The sequence below is a fragment of the Babylonia areolata genome, chromosome 19 (genome assembly GCF_041734735.1).
Source record: "Babylonia areolata isolate BAREFJ2019XMU chromosome 19, ASM4173473v1, whole genome shotgun sequence".
NCBI lineage: Eukaryota > Metazoa > Mollusca > Gastropoda > Neogastropoda > Buccinidae > Babylonia > Babylonia areolata.
The window spans coordinates 48,743,764-48,761,482 of record NC_134894.1 but is presented as its reverse complement, the minus strand read 5'-3'; the positions used below and the strand labels follow the sequence as shown (position 1 = coordinate 48,761,482).

The 17,719-nt window shown below is 41.9% G+C and overlaps 1 protein-coding gene across 1 annotated transcript in view; it reads right to left on the bottom strand.

The window, feature by feature from the left end:
* Positions 1-2,356: 2,356 nt before the first annotated feature.
* Positions 2,357-17,719, bottom strand: part of LOC143293797 (zinc transporter ZIP13-like) — a 48,817-nt gene continuing 33,454 nt past the window's right edge. Inside the window, exons 2-8 of the mRNA XM_076605049.1 lie at positions 13,810-13,914; positions 13,020-13,123; positions 11,832-12,173; positions 10,321-10,410; positions 7,794-7,907; positions 5,723-5,883; positions 2,357-5,166 (exon numbers count right to left, since the gene is read on the bottom strand). Of these exons, the coding sequence (XP_076461164.1) occupies positions 5,091-5,166; positions 5,723-5,883; positions 7,794-7,907; positions 10,321-10,410; positions 11,832-12,173; positions 13,020-13,123; positions 13,810-13,914 (992 nt within the window). The 3' untranslated portion in view covers positions 2,357-5,090. The remainder of the gene's footprint in view (positions 5,167-5,722; positions 5,884-7,793; positions 7,908-10,320; positions 10,411-11,831; positions 12,174-13,019; positions 13,124-13,809; positions 13,915-17,719) is intronic.

The following is a 17,719-nucleotide window of genomic DNA, read 5'->3' as shown; positions in this document are numbered from 1 at the left end:
AGTGATATATGACCTCACCACAGTTCTGTTGATTCTTTTGTCATGCCGTTGTTGTTTTGTTTGTTGCTCGTTATTGTTCTTTTCTTTTCTCAACAGAAAAGCCCAAACAAAAAAACAAAGAAACAAACAAAAAAAAACAACCATACTGTATCATCACTGTAATATAAAAATATCAGTACTTATCTGAACACTGTTACATTCTAAATGTGGGAAAATACTTTGCAAAGGTGATTGTGAAATATCCTTAACTGTGAGAATAGAACCTTCAAGGCAAGGTAAAACAACAACATCAACAAACAAATGGAAAACCCTCATTGCACCCCTTCCATTTCACATTCAACATTGTTGCTTAGTCCATCCAGATGCACAGAGCCATATATGGACTGCCTTACTAAATAAAAATTTCAACAGCAGTAAACACCCAACTTTGTAACACACACACACAAAAACCGCCCTCCTGCAAAACAACAGTCATGACCATACCATCTTAAGCATTAAACTTCTTAAAAGTTCAATCTGAGACCAAACTGTTTTGTTCGTTCGACGGTGGCTTTTAACATTTCGCATAAAACATCCATCAATTAAACAAAGAAGTAGAAAAATAGCCTATAATTTTTTTTTTTATCACAAAAAAGCCTATTCACACAATCTTATAAAGACAAGAGGGCAAAACCAGATGAAACTGATGACCTTCCACCCATGCAACATTCTATTCTTAATCTTAAGAGAATTCCTTTTTTTATTTTATTAAAAGCAATGTTCCATAACGTTTTATTAAAAAAAACAAACACAAAAAAACAGCAACATAACAACATCAACAGCAGTTAATCTATCATTTGACTCTCAATTGTAAAACTTTATACAAGATGGGAATAAGATGAAGAAGGAAAAAGGAAAGTGAAAAAAAGAAAAAGAAGAGAGCAAGAAGGATTGCTACAGTTTCATTACCAGTATTCCTCAAGGAATGGACAGTATCACAAAGAACTAAGTATGTTGAATTATTTTCCACACACACACGTATACACACTAGCACAGACAGAAAGACACATGCATGCTTATGCTCACTCACACACACACACCTACACACACACACACACTCAAACACAGACACACATGCACACACACACACACACTCTCTCTCTCTCACTCACACAAACAAGCATTCTTGTGCATACACACACAGACACACTGACACATGCACACACACATACATGCATGAATGCAGACACCTTTCAACATGTGATGACGGCAGTGAGCACAATGGGTATGATTCATCAAACTGAAACTTTCAAGGGTTTTTTGTTTGTTTGTTTTTCTTATTACAAACATGTTGAGCATTCTTTGACAGATTGCACACAACTACCGAAACAGTAAAGGAGGGAATAACAGTGACACAAACACACACACACACACACATGATACACACACAAACACAAACTCCCCCTTTCTCATATTATGAATATGTATGTTATTGATGTGAGGATGTTGCTTTCTTGTATTAAATTTGTGTAACTGAAGAATCAGGTATATATCATAATGCTATTTGATATTTAAGTGTGTAGTTTTTTTTCTTGATAATTTCTTATATAGTGTTTGTAATGATTGGTTCATATTATGCCTTTCTTTTGATTTCTTCTCTTTTTTTTAATTCTAAAGATAGGAAGCAAAAAATTTGTAAAAGTTTGCCCTTTTACCCTCAATAAATATCATTTTGACTTGACTCAAAACATTCACACACACACTCCCCCCACCCCCCTCCTCCCCACCATACACTCACACATGCACACATGTTGAGCAAACAGAACTACAGACTGTAGTCATCCTCATATAAACCCGAACCACACAACAGACAAAAGATTACCGACCAATGCAAGAATGGTGTCAAATTAAAGGAAGGAAGACAAACCTGATAAACATAAAGCCACACAATGCAGAACCCTGTAAGTAAAGGACACAACAAATTATGCACACTGAAAATGAACTGAACCCTTTCAAAATTATACAATTATATATATATATATATATAATTTTTAAAAATATAAAATACTATGCACATTGATAATAAACTAACAAAATGTGCACAGCAACACAGAACAGTCCAAAATTATGCATACCTGTCACAGAACAGAACAAGTTATGCAAACTGTCACAGAACAAATTATGCAAACTGTCATGGAACACAAAATACAGACACCAACAAAGAATAGAACAATATATGGGCACTATAAAAGAACCCCACCAAAACATACACACTGTTACTGAACATAACAAAATGTGGACATTGCTGAGCACAGAACAAAATGTGGACATTATGGTAAACTGGACAAATTACAGACACTGCACAGAACAGAACACTATGCCTTGTCACAAATCAGAACAACTGACAGTGTGTGACGGAGCTCAGTGTGAACACACTCCACCTGACAGTGTGTGACGGAGCTCAGTGTGAACACACTCCACCTGACAGTGTGTGACTGAACTCAGTGTGAACACACTCCAGCTGACAGTGTGTGATGGAGCTCAGTGTGAACACACTCCAGCTGACAGTGTGTGACTGAACTCAGTGTGAACACACTCCACCTGACAGTGTGTGACTGAACTCAGTGTGAACACACTCCAGCTGACAGTGTGTGACGGAGCTCAGTGTGAACACACTCCACGTGACAGTGTGTGACTGAGCTCAGTGTGAACACACTCCAGCTGACAGTGTGACTGAACTCAGTGTGAACACACTCCACCTGACAGTGTGTGACGGAGCTCAGTGTGAACACACTCCACCTGACAGTGTGTGACTGAGCTCAGTGTGAACACACTCCAGCTGACAGTGTGTGACGGAGCTCAGTGTGAACACACTCCAGCTGACAGTGTGTGACTGAACTCAGTGTGAACACACTCCACCTGACAGTGTGTGACTGAACTCAGTGTGAACACACTCCACCTGACAGCAATTATCCATGGAGAGGAAACAGAGAGGGTGGAGGACTGAGGGGAGGCACAAACTGACTCACATGTTTCCCGAAAAGTTTAAATTGTGATATCTCAGAAAATCCAAACAGGAAGCACCAGAATGTAGGATATCACAATATTACATATTTTTTGATAACTTCTTTTTTTTCTTTTTTTCTTTTTTTTTTTACCAAAATTAAAAAAAAAAGGTAACAAAAATAACTAGACACAACATACCAAGAACTTTCTTGCACAAACTGATATTACGGTACAAAAAATATGGCTACATATACATTTATTGTACATCTACCCATAAAAAAGAACACACTTAAAGAGAAAGAAAAGCATCAAGATTGCATTCCAAGCAGAAAAAAACATACATACACACACTGACAACATTAGTGGAAAGAAAGTAAGAAGGAAATGTTGACAGCATGAACATTTATTTCCAGAATCTGGAAAAGGAAGATCTGTTTAACATAAATGATTATGGGTTACTAAATTGTCCAGTTACATTGAGAGAGATAAGCAATGTAACCTCTGTTGTTACTTTGACATTACTGCCGAAAACACAACAGAATTAACAAGTACAGGGAGAAAATGTGGAATTGTTACCTCTGCTCAACCACTGGTGGCATGTAGTGAAACAATTCTGTCTTGAATAAGGCGCGTTTAGGTATGACAGATATTATCTATGTTGTTCTGTGCTTTAACTTGAAAGAATGAATATTCTGTAACAACATTTTCATATCCTACACTTTATTACTCAGATTTTAGAAATCAAATTTATGGGTGTAATTTTGATAGCCTGGATACAGCCATGATGAGCAATAAAGTGCTTATCCACTGTCCATTCTGCCTGGAGTTGGTTAAAACTGAGGAAGCTGCTACTTGTTTGGATACTGTGGTGAATAAAGTCAACACCATTTTCTGTCCATCATTAGAACAATATATCTCAATATTCTCTGTATTTTGGGAAAGTAAGCAGAAATTAGGGGAGGTGGGAGGAGAGGGCAGGAGGGACAAGTTGGTCTTTTTTGACCACCTGTCCCCAGGACAACCAAAAAATATCCAGGAATTCCTCGCCCTGCAGAAGCAAATGGTATACCAGCGGGTTTCTATCAACAGCAGCTAAAACAGAGACACAGCAACTGTAGCAGCAATATTTGCACTTCAACATACACAGAACAAGAAGACAATGCATACATGGTTTTGTGAGAAAAACAGCTCTGAACAGGAATGATTATGAAAGATACCATGTGGATGGTTCAGAAATTCAAACAACAAATAACTTTTTTTTTCTTTACACAATACAATGGACCCTGTTATATTATCAGTCATGTATTCCTTTCAGTCTGTGCTATGACATTAGATACAAATACACTTTCAAAAATTATTTGTTTCCGTGCTCATAGCGATGCCTTGCAGAAGAGAAAAAATCACCCTTGTTCCATTTTGACAGGGAGAAGGAAAACAAAGGGAGAATACTGTGATGCACAAACCAGAAGAACAAAGGGAGAATACAGCGATGCACATACCACAACACACAAAAACCAAAAGTGTTAATGCAGTAAAGCTTTTCAACTAAACTATCCATCACAATCGGAAGGCTTTCACTTGAAACTGTGACTACCAATAAGCTATACAATACAACCAATACTATTTAACAATAAAAGAAGTGATTTTTTGATACTTTAAAACTAGTATGCGCTCTTGCAGCAAACACGTCTGCAGTAAAGTCATGGTAAATATGTAAGTAATGTCAGCAGCACAGCGTCAACGTTCCAACTGTGAGGTCGCAATGACAGGAATACAACAAATGTATCCTCTCTTTCTTTCTGTATCCCCCCCCAAAATGAAATATCACTGGTTAACATATTAATTAATAACTGTACACAATTCATGTAGATATATGCAGTTGCATTTGACATGTAGATGATGGCATACAAACTTTCCACAAAATTGTATACTAAATTACACGCATCAATTCACACACACACACACACACATCACATACCAAACCTGCACACACACGTGTGCAATCACCCATTCAAATCAGCACACATTAACTCACAACAGCGAATGCAATCGCATGCAGACTCACACACAGACATGCACTAATCCCTTTAAAGATGACGTCCATTTCATCCAGAGAAGTACGTGACGAAGATCATGCACAGGATTCCAAAGATGATACAGAATATCTGCTTCAGTGACTCCCTGCAACACACAACCAGCATCATTATTATCAATTATCATCATTATCATGAATATCACTATTGTCATTATGATAAGTATCACTGTTCTTGTTCTTATGATTATCATCGTCTTTATTCGTATTATTACTATCTGTGTGTGTGTGTGTGTGTGTGTGTGTATGTGTGTGTGTGTGTGTGTGTGTTTGTGTGTGGCTTTCCATCAATACTCATGTACCTCCATGTGTGTGTGTGTGTGTGTGTGTGTGTGTGTGTGTGTGTGCGCAGTGAGTCAATACTCATGTGCCTGTGTGTGTGTGTGTGTCAATTTTCATTTTCCTATGTATCTGAGTGTGTGTGTGCATCTACGTGAGTGAGTGAGTGTGAGTGTGTGTGTGTGTGTGTGTGCATCTACGTGAGTGAGTGAGTGTGAGTGTGTGTGTCTGTGTGTGTGTGTGTGTGTGTGTGTGTAAGCTTGTAATCAATATACTCTTGTGCCTGTGTGTGTGTACATTTGCATCGATACTCACGTGCCTGTGCATCCCACCCTCCCCCACCCCCACCCCCCACTGTCCACCCACCGTCCGTGTCGTTCCTGCAGAAGGTCTGGCACCACGGTGACCAGCGCGATGTACAGGAAGCCCCCCGAGGTGAAGGCAAGGATCCAGGCAGTTCTCTCCCCTGCTTGCTCCGCTGTCAGGGCCGTGATGGCGCCAAACACGCCCCCTGTGGCCGTCAGCACCTGCAGCCGAGGTGCCGCCAAGTCAGAGTCACCACAACACACATACACCAATTTTCACAGTAGTATGATAGTTGCGTTCAACTTGACCATCAGAGCAGCAGAGAAGGTAACTGCTGTCCCTGTTATCTGGGCTAGAATTTGATTGTAGTGGAAAGTGTCTTGCCCAAGTTATTTCCCCACTCTATCAGCCAAGAGGGTTTTAGGACAGTCAACGCTGAGATGGTTCCCAAAGGCCAACTAGCCCCCAAGCCTGCAGCACCAAGAGCCAGTGCAATTTTGCCTCCTAGTTTGAGAGTCATGCTCCTTAACAAAAGACAAAGCTGTAAGTAATTTCCCATTGCAGTGAAGAAACCATTGATAATACAGCTCTCACTCTGCTGTTGGCCCAGCTGTAAACTGATGTCAGTCTGTGATGTAAGCTGAGTGTTGGGTCAATCAGTTTTCATACTGACCAACAGTCATAGAGGATAATCATGGTGATCAGTATTAACCTGCTCACTACCAAGGAAACATAACTCCTGCTGCTGGCCCTTTGCCTTGTAATTTTTTTGTGAACATGGGTATAAATTGGCAAAAACTTCTACAAGCTACATTTCTTTGTCAAAAGTATGCAAGCTATGTGTTTTACTGAAAGGAAACTGACTGAGCTTTCTACTGAAAGCACTTTGACAACTATGAGTTGTACAGATCATGACTTTGGGCTAGCTGAACAACAAAGTTTGTTTCAACTACGTCATTTTAGGTTTCTTGATCAGGCAAAACACTGTGAATGTTTCAACAAAAAGACAAAATAACAACACAAACAAGCATGCAAACAAAGAAAGCCAACCAAACAAATCCTGGTGTCCAAGATGTTTGCAACTGAACAAAAATAACAATCAGTACTATCAAGACTGAAAAAAAAAAGAAAAAAAAAGTGCTCTCATCTAAGTCTCTAACCCTCTCCCTCCTCATCTCCCTCCCCCTCCACTTCCTTCCTCAAGCATGCTTTGTTGTCCTTGTAACAAACAGCTCCCCCCCCCCCCTTGTTACCATTCCCCCCCCCTGCCCCCATCTGCACACAACATTTTTCAGTATTTTACTCCGTTCAATGTCACTATTCTGTGTGAAACTCATATCAGTGCCTGTGGTATAATCTCATCATCACTATCACCTTTGCTTGCCTGAAACATGATACAGACACAATGTGTGTGCAGGTTGCTTCACTCACTAACTGGGCTGGCCATTGGTCAATGCTTTGAACCACAGATCACGCCAATGTTTACTCATGGCAGAAATATAACCTCCTTCAGGAGTTTGACAACAGGCGATGACACTATTTCTATTTCTGGCTGAAGGAAAATTCAGTAAAGCCCAATGACAGGTTAACCCATCATGTCGGCAATATGGCTGCAACTACAGTATGACGTAAGTAATATGGTTGCAACTACAGTATGATGGGTTAACCTGTCATGTAGGCAATATGGCTGCAACTACCGTATGACGGGTCAACTGTCATGTAGGCGACATTGCTGCAAATACAGTATGACAGGTAAATCTGTCATGTAGGCAATACAGCTGCAACTACAGTAGGCAATACAGCTGCAACTATAGTATGACAGGTAAATCTGTCATGTAGGCAGTACGACTGCAACAACAGTATGACGGGTTAACTGTCATGCAGGCAATACAGCTGCAACTGCAGTACCACAGATTAACCTGTCATGTAGGCAATACAGCTGTAACTACAGTATGACGGGTTAATAGTCATGTTGGCGATACGGCTGCAACTGCAGTACGATAGGCTAACCTCTCATGCAGGCAGTGAACAGATTAAGGGGACGGAAAACAAGGACGTCTAACAGGGAGGGGGAGGCGAGGGAAGCCAGGACAAATAAGGGGAGGTCACCCAAGCAGCAGGGGGGTCTGACCTGAGCCTTGGCAGCCCTCCAGCGGTCGAAGCCAGAGCGCAGGAGGATGGCGAAGTCACCCACCTCATGGGGGATCTCATGCACCAAGATGGCCCCCGTCGTCAGCAGGCCCACCTGTAACACACACACATACACACACATGCAACCACACACATGCACACACACACATGCACACACACAGACACACACACCCACCACACTGCTGTTCAAAAGGTGGGCATATGCAAGTCAATGAGAGAGGCAAGAAGTTATATTTCATGTATACACGAGACACTGCATCATTATATACATTGAATATTTTAGACACAACGCACACAGTGATTGCTGACCCATACATCACACAAGTGACTGACTTTACTTACCAGTACCTACACACTACACACCATATGACTGCTTACCTACACACTACACACCATATGACTGCTTACCTACACACTACACACCATATGACTGCTTACCTACACACTACACACCATATGACTGCTTACCTACACAATACACACCATATGACTGCTTACCTACACAATACACACCATATGACTGCTTACCTACACAATACACTCCATATGACTGCTTACCTACACACTCCACACCTTATGACTGCTTACCTACACAATACACAACATATGACTGCTTACCTACACAATACACACCATATGACTGCTTACCTACACACTACACACCATATGACTGCTTACCTACACAATACACACCACATGACTGCTTACCTACACACTACACGCCAAATGACTGCTTACCTACACACTACACACCATATGACTGCTTACCTACACAATGCACACCATATGACTGCTTACCTACACACTACACGCCAAATGACTGCTTACCTACACACTACACACCATATGACTGCTTACCTATACAATACACACCATATGACTGCTTACCTACACAATACACACCATATGACTGCTTACCTATACACTACACACCATATGACTGCTTACCTACATAATACACACAATATGACTGCTTACCTACACACTCCACACCTTATGACTGCTTACCCACACAATACACACCATATGACTGCTTACCTACACAATACACACCATATGACTGCCTACCTACACACTACACACCTTATGACTGCTTACCCACACAATACACACCATATGACTGCTTACCTATACAATGCACACCATATGACTGCTTACCTACACACTACACACCATATGACTGCTTACCTACACACTACACACCTTATGACTGCTTACCCACACAATACACACCATATGACTGCTTACCTACACAATACACACCATATGACTGCTTACCTACACAATACACACCATATGACTGCTTACCTACACAATACACACCATATGACTGCTTACCTATACAATGCACACCATATGACTGCTTACCCACATAATACACACCATATGACTGCTTACCTACACACTACACACCATATGACTGCTTACCTATACAATGCACACCATATGACTGCTTACCTACACACTACACACCATATGACTGCTTACCTACATAATACACACCATATGACTGCTTACCTACACAATACACACCATATGACTGCTTACCTACACAATACACACCATATGACTGCTTACCTATACAATGCACACCATATGACTGCTTACCTACACAATACACACCATATGACTGCTTACCTATACAATGCACACCATATGACTGCTTACCCACACAATACACACCATATGACTGCTTACCTACACACTACACACCATATGACTGCTTACCTATACAATGCACACCATATGACTGCTTACCTACACACCATATGACTGCTTACCTACATAATACACACCATATGACTGCTTACCTACATAATACACACCAAATGACTGCTTACCCACACAATACACACCATATGACTGCTTACCTATACAATACACAACAAACTATATAACATACAACACATGTCATCTTAACTTTCCTGAACACATGTACGTGACATGACTTGAACCTAACAAGAATCAACCATCACATATGTGGGAAGTGACTTGTATTGTATTGTATTGTATTGTATTGTATTGTATTGTATTGTATTGTATTGTACTACTCTTTGTCACAACAGGGAGAGTCCATCGCCAGAGTACAGAACCAGCCTCTTCTCTGTGTGAAATTCAAACTGCTGTCTGCAGGGAGAGTTCATCGCTAGAGTACAGAGCCATCCTTTTCTCTTTTTTTTCTACTCATAAGTGCATTCGTTTTTCTACCAAGGTAGATTTTTTTTCTACAGACTTTTGCCAGGGACAACCCTCTTGTTGCCGTGGGTTCTTTTATGTGCGCTCAGTACATGCTACACAACAAAGACCCTCAGTTTATCATCTTATCTGAATGACTAGTGTCTGGAATACCATCAAAGGCCTGCAGATGGAGATGATTCCGGCCGGTGTGGGATTCGATCCCGTACTCTAAGGTTCTTTCGCTTCCCAGGCGGATGTGTAACCACTAGGCTACCCACTCCACTTACATGACTTGCACCTCCCAAGCACCAGCCACCGTGCGCACTCACCCTTTTGCTGACCAGAAAACTGCCGGCCACTGCCAGCCCATGAGTGAAGTTGTCCACTACGTTGGCAAAGAGGTTGAGATAGCCGCTGACCTGGAAAACAACCCATCATGTGGATTACTTGTCTGTCACTGGAACGGAACTGACAATGCCTGGGTTACAAATACGTCAGAGAAATCTATGTTTCAGCCAAAACTTTGCAATTATTCAGTGATGTATAAATGATAGCTGTGATTTTTCATTGTCAAAAACGGAAATGCACATGAAAGAAAGCACCTATGGCTCTGATTATTACTCATTATGTTGGCTGCATACAACACTGTTAGCTAAAAATTCAGCATCATTTGACCAGGCACCCCAAAAAGAAAAGTGTCCAAGTTCTCAGGTGGTCCTTAAGTTTTTGTGAACCCTGTACTTTCCAGTCAAAAACACAGTACTACTTATGGAAATAAACAAACAAATTCACTGTTGTGTACGTTTTATTCAACCACCTATTCAAACAGAACAGGCATGAAGTCTTTGACCCACGGAAGAGCTGGTGAAGGGTGGATGTCCTGACACTGACCTGTTCCTGCACTCAGTTCAAGGTTTAAGGCTCCATGGTCCTTTACAGCCAATGGGTCTGTGAATTTATATTCACTGTATCTAGAGCTCGGCATAGGAAGGCAGGGCCCAACCCTCTCCTTCTGCTGTTTTTACCTTCTCCAACCAAAGTCAGATTAACCCATTCACGCCTGAGTGAAGAAAATCAGAGTAAAGAGCTTTTCCCAAGGACACAGCTTCATGTAGAAATTTTGTATTTGTATTTCTTTTTTATCACAACAGATTTCTCTGTGTGAAATTCAGGCTGCTCTCCCCAGGGAGAGTGCATTGCTATACTACAGCGCCACCCTCTTTTTTTTTCTTTTTTTTTTTTTGTATTTTTTCCTGCGTGCAGTTTTATTTGATTTTCCTATTGAAGTGGATTTTTCTACAGAATTTTGCCAGGAACAACCCTTTTGCTGCCGTGGTTTCTTTTACGTGCTTGGTTTATCAACTCATCCGAACGACTAGCGTTCAGACCACCACTCAAGGTCTAGTGGAGGGGGAGAAAATATCGGCGGCTGAGCCGTGATTCGAACCAGCGCGCTCAGATTCTCTCGTTTCCTAGGCGGACACGTTACCTCTAGGCCATCACTCCACATGGGGCCTCAAACCCTGACAACTAGTGAACACTGGATCAGAAACACCTCACTGATTCTGCTACAGTGCCTCTGTCTGAACAACATGTCCATGAAGAAAGTCTCAAGACGGGGTATGGAATGACCATCCCTTCCAGTCTGAGAAGATAATGTGGAGAAAACTACTTTGGTGGGGAACCAAATCAAAATGTTTCAAGAATGAATACTATCATTATTTGAATGCAATCCTGCTTATAACAGGAGTGAGCTTTATACAAAGAAAACATCATTTCAGAAAGAGGATTCCTAAACAAAACAAAAAAAAGAAACCAAAAATCACAAGGATGACAATACCTTTATATGGGGCTGGTCGGGTTGCGCTGGTGAAGAATATGATGCTCTTGTCATTTCTGATGATTTGTTATTGTTTAAATTTGCATTCGCTGTTGATTTCACTGATGACTTTTCAGTCCTTTGGGAAGAGTTCTGTTTCTGGATATTTCTTTTCCTGCTCTGTGATTGGCTGTTCTGTGGGGGCTGTTTGTGGGAGTTAATTTTCAAGTTGTGTGACTGGTTTTTCTGCTGCTGGTTTTTCTGCTTCCCTTTCTTTGCCTGTGAGTGTTTGTTTTGTGCTGCCTCTCTGCGCTTTGGTACTTCTTTGTCAGGGCAGTCCATTTCATCGCAGGTGTCTTCCAACTGAAACCAGAGCAAACCGAGAAATGAGTGAAGGCAGGTGTGGAAACATACAACAGTTGTATCAACAGACGTTGGAGCTCACAGAACAGGAGGCACACCAGTCAGCATGGTCAGCTTGATACAACAAAAAATGGTCAATTATCATGGGTCTGCAATTTCATCACTTGTCTTGAAAAGAGCAGGAACATGTTATGAGAGGGGTGGGGGTGGGGGGGGGGCTTGCATGCATAAGGGGTTGGGGGGGGATGCATGCTCACAAACACCTGTGTATGCGTGTGCATGTGCATGTGTGTGTGTGTGTGTGTGTGTGTGTGTGTGTGTGTGTGTGTGTGTTTCTTCAATTCAACGTCTTTTCACTTTGAGTGATATTAGACGTGTCATGTGTGTGTGTGTTTGTGTGTAGAAGATGAGAGTGTTGTGGGGGTGGTACTTAAAGGGGGATATGCAGAGTTATGATAAACTAGAACAACAAGAGCAACAATTAGTAAAAATCTGTGAAACAACAATTAACAACATAAATGAAAATAAAAACAGAATTAACACGTGTGGATGTGTGTGTGTGTGTGTGTGTGTGTGTGTGTGTGTGTGTATTTCAGTTTAATGTCTTTTTCACTACTTACTGATAATGACTCTGTGTGTGTGTGTGTGTGTGTGTGTGTGTGTGTGTGTGTGTGTGTGCGCGCGCTGTGCACACATGTGCAAGCATTCTTTTGTGTGTGTTTGTGTGTGTGTGTGTGTGTGTGTATGTGAGAGAGGACAAAGGCTTGCTTGCAGAAACATGTCAAGGAAGAAACTCTTGAGTTAGTGGCAGAAGACGTGAGCACAACAGCACACAACATAACTCACTGGTTCAAACTCCGTTTCATCCCCCAGGATCTTTTCCACAATCATGAAGAACAGCAAGCCAGCGATGATCCACAGGCCGATGCGAGTGTGCGCCTTGTGGTCATCTGGAACCAGACATGGACTTTTCAGCCAATGGTAACATCAATCACTTAAGATCAGACACCACTCTAGGGTGGTAACTTGAAAATACCCCCCCCTCATCCCTCCACCGTGCCCACATGTCCAAATCCCCTGCCCACTCTCAACACTTTGTTTGATGTTGTATGTGTTTGTCGGACGGGCGCAATAGCCGAGTGGTTAAAGCGTTGGACTTTCAATCTGAGGGTCCCAGGTTCGAATCCTGGTGACGGCGCCTGGTGGGTAAAGGGTGAAGGTTTTTCTGATCTCCCAGGTCAACATATGTGCAGACCTGCTAGTGCCTGAACCCCCTTCATGTGTATACGCAAGCAGAATATCAAATACGCACGTAAAAGATCCTTTAATCCATGTCAGCGTTCGGTGGGGTATGGAAACAAAAACATACACAGCATGCACACCCCTGAAAGCGGAGTATGGCTGCCTACATGGCGGAGTAAAAACGGTCATACACATGACAGCCCACTTGTGTGCACATGAGTGAATGTGGGAGTTGCAGCCCATGAACGCACAAGAAGAAGAAGTATGTGTTTGCTGAAATGAATGAATCATGCGTGTCTCAATCACCTTGTAGTGAACAGACAGTAACCCGTGAGAAGAAGAGGACAGAGAGACAGAGAAAAGACAGACACAGAGAGCCAGACAGCCAGGTGACCTGTGTCCAGGTAGTTCCAGACTTCTGGCAGCAGGTGGCAGAAGACATCCCCCAGCAGACTGCCCACGGCAAAGCTCAGCATCAGCTTCAGGCGGGCTGCTGGCGCTGTAACCACATCGCCATCACTGTCATCATCATCATCGCCATCACTGTCATCATCATCATCGCCATCACTGTCATCATCATCATCACCATCACTGTCACCATCATCATCGCCATCACTGTCATCATCATCATCGCCATCACTGTCATCATCATCATCGCCATCACTGTCATCATCATCATCACCATCACTGTCATCATCATCATCACCATCACTGTCATCATCATCATCACCATCACTGTCACCATCATCATCGCCACCACAGTCATCATCATCATCGCCACCACTGTCATCATCATCACTGTCATCATCATCATCACCATCACTGTCATCATCATCAACATTGTCATCAATCATTTTCCATCATCATCATCATCGCCATCACTGTCATCATCATCATCACCATCACTGTCACCATCATCATCGCCATCACTGTCATCATCATCATCGCCATCACTGTCATCATCATCATCGCCATCACTGTCATCATCATCATCACCATCACTGTCATCATCATCATCGCCATCACTGTCATCATCATCACCATCACTGTCATCATCATCATCATCATTGTCATCAATCATTTTCCATCATCATCATCATCGCCATCACTGTCATCATCATCATCGCCATCACTGTCATCATCATCATCACCATCACTGTCACCATCATCATCGCCACCACAGTCATCATCATCATCGCCACCACTGTCATCATCATCACTGTCATCATCATCATCACCATCACTGTCATCATCATCAACATTGTCATCAATCATTTTCCATCATCATCATCATCGTCATCACCATCATTGTAATCAGTCATTGCACATTATCACCATCATTGTCCATCATCATCACCATCATTATCATCAGTCATTGTCCATCATCACCATCACTGTCATCATCATCATCACCATCACTGTCATCATTATCACCATCAATATCATCAGTCATCATTCATTATCACCACCTTCATTGTTATCGTCATCACTGTCATCATCATCACCATCATTGTCATCAGTAACTGTCCATCATCACCATCATTGTCATCACTATCATCATTTATCACCATCACTGTCATCGTTATCAGTCATTGTCATCATCATCACCATCATTTCATCAGTCATTGTCATCATCATCATTATCATCAGTCATTGTCATCATCGTCAACAGTAATCATCATCATCATTTTGATCATCAGTCATTGTCCTCATTATCAGTAGCAGCAGTCATCAATCATCACCAATATCATCATTGTCATCAGCAGCAGCACAAGAGATCAACATCAACATCAACAGTCATCATCATTGTCATTATCAGCATCAGTCATCATCATCATTGTAACAACAGTGCCGACAATGAAAGCAACAAATACGATAACGGCGTCATTCACATCAGTGTGCATTTCTGTATTGAGTATGTTCCACCCTGCTCTGGACCCCACCCCCTTCTGTATGTCAGTGTCAAAATATCAAATACACATGTCTACATAAACACGAGAACTGAAAATTTCCCAACTATAATCTCACAGCTTTTGCAACAGCTGCAGCACATGATTCCTAGTCAGGTCAAAATGTCAAAGAAGGCGTGGGTAACGTGTGGGCTGGTGTCAGCAAGAACTGCGTAATACATTGCAATATTTCTGTATGTTACAATGCCATCAACTGTTCTAAATGTTCCCGCAAAGAACACCAACAGCTGGTTGTGTATATTATTTAAACTCTTGTCATGTTTCATGTGGCAGCACTGCACATATAAAGTTAATGTGTGCGGTCATATAGTTTCAGTGCTCAAACGTTTGTGGTAAGTTTGGGACTCCCAGTTATACTTCCATGCATAGACCTATTTTCTTGACATTTTTAGGGCTATACAATGGATTTTGAATCAACTGCCTTGATGGCTATGGCCATAGTGCTATGGACCTTCAAACATTAACAGTGAGGTTTAATGTACAAATCAACAAAGTTATGAATAAATGGCACTCATGCTTACATCCCTTTATTTCAATTTCATTTGCTTTATCTTATCGAGTGATTAAACACACACACACACACACACACACACACACACACACACACACACACACACACAGAGTCTAACCAGCAGCCTGAGAGAATCTGGCTTCCAAGCCAAAGTCCTCGCCATAGAGATTGGTGAAAGAGGGTTCATGGGCGCATCTGTCTACAGCCTCATGAAACAGCTGTCAATATCTGGCTGAGAGAGGGCATGGCAGAAGCAGCAGAAAAGAGTTCCAGCTGGATCTGGTCGAGGAGGAATGAAAGTAAACTTCATAAGGATTAAATTTCCCTACTCAAACTAGGCATATGATGGCTCAATGGTTAAAACGTCTGCCAGAAAACGTGACTCAGTTCTGAAGTGGTGACCACCCTGGAGGCGTGGGTTCAAACCTGCTGAGGACCAGGGAAAAAAGAAAAAGTGGCAATACAAGGGCATCCAGGAGTCATGACCTGGGTGCAGCCCGGCCCCCTTAGAGTGAAAGGAGTTAAGGGCCAAAACACTTGACAGTGGGGACTTCTTCTCTGAAGACCTTGTACTGTCCAGCTCTCCCTAGAATTTCTTATCAATATATATATATATGGATCATTCTTATTATTGGGAATTTGCAGTTTGGAAACACAGAATGTGCTGTGGAAACTTAAACTGTGTTAAACATTTGTCAATGAATTTCACTTGTGACTGGGCAGGCAGACTTTTGTATTTTGTGTGTTTTTCAATGTCGCCTTCATACCAGCAAAAGTGTCAGCAGTTTCTTCTTTCAGACATTACAGTATTCTTGTACCTTGCTGCCAGCCCCAGCCCACACAGTGTCCACTGTCCCTGCCAGCCCCTAACTGAGCCTGTCTGTGGCAGGCTGTCTGGCCTGGCAGCAAGGGGAATCCCATGGCGCCCTTTCCCTGGAGGTCCTCAACGCCTTGTGTTCCAACCCACTCACTCCACTTCTGTATTGATGTGTTGCATTGCACTGCATTTGTTGTATTGCGTTGCATTGTCTTGCATGTGTTGCATTGCATTGCATTAAATGTGTTGCATTGCATTGCTTTGCATGTGTTGTATTGTGTTGAACTGTATTGCATGTGTTGCACTGCATTGTACTGCATGTGTTGTATTGTAGTGTATTGCATTATATTGCATTTAATGCATGGTGATACTTTCTGTCACAACAGATTTCTCCCTGTTGTATTTCTCTGTAATACTTTCTGTCACAACAGATTTCTCCCTGTTGTATTTCTCTGTAATACTTTTCATCACAACAGATTTCTCCCTGTTGTATTTCTCTGTAATACTTGTTGTCACAACAGATTTCTCTGTGTGAAATTCTGGCTGCTCTCCCTGGGATGAGTGTATCAGCACAGTGCAGCACCACCCATATATATATATATATATATCTGTAGAGTAATGGCCTAGAGGTAACGTGTCTGCCTAGGAAGCGAGAGAATCTGAGCATGCTGGTTCGAATCACGGCTCAGCTGCTGACATTTTCTCCCCCTCCACTAGACCTTGAGTGGTGGTCTGGGCGCTAGTCATTCAGATGAGATGATAAACCAAGGTCCCATGTGCAGCATGCACTTAGCACATGTAAAAGAACCCACGGCAACAAAAGGTTTGTTCCTGGCAAAATTCTGAAGAGAAATCCACTTCCATAGGAAAAACAAATAAAACTGCATGTCGGAAAAAAAAGAAAAAAAGAAAAAAAAAAGGGTGGTGCTGTAGCGTTGCGACACGCTCTCCCTGGAGAGAGCAGCCCGAATTTCACACAGAGAAATCTGTTGTGATAAAAAGAAAT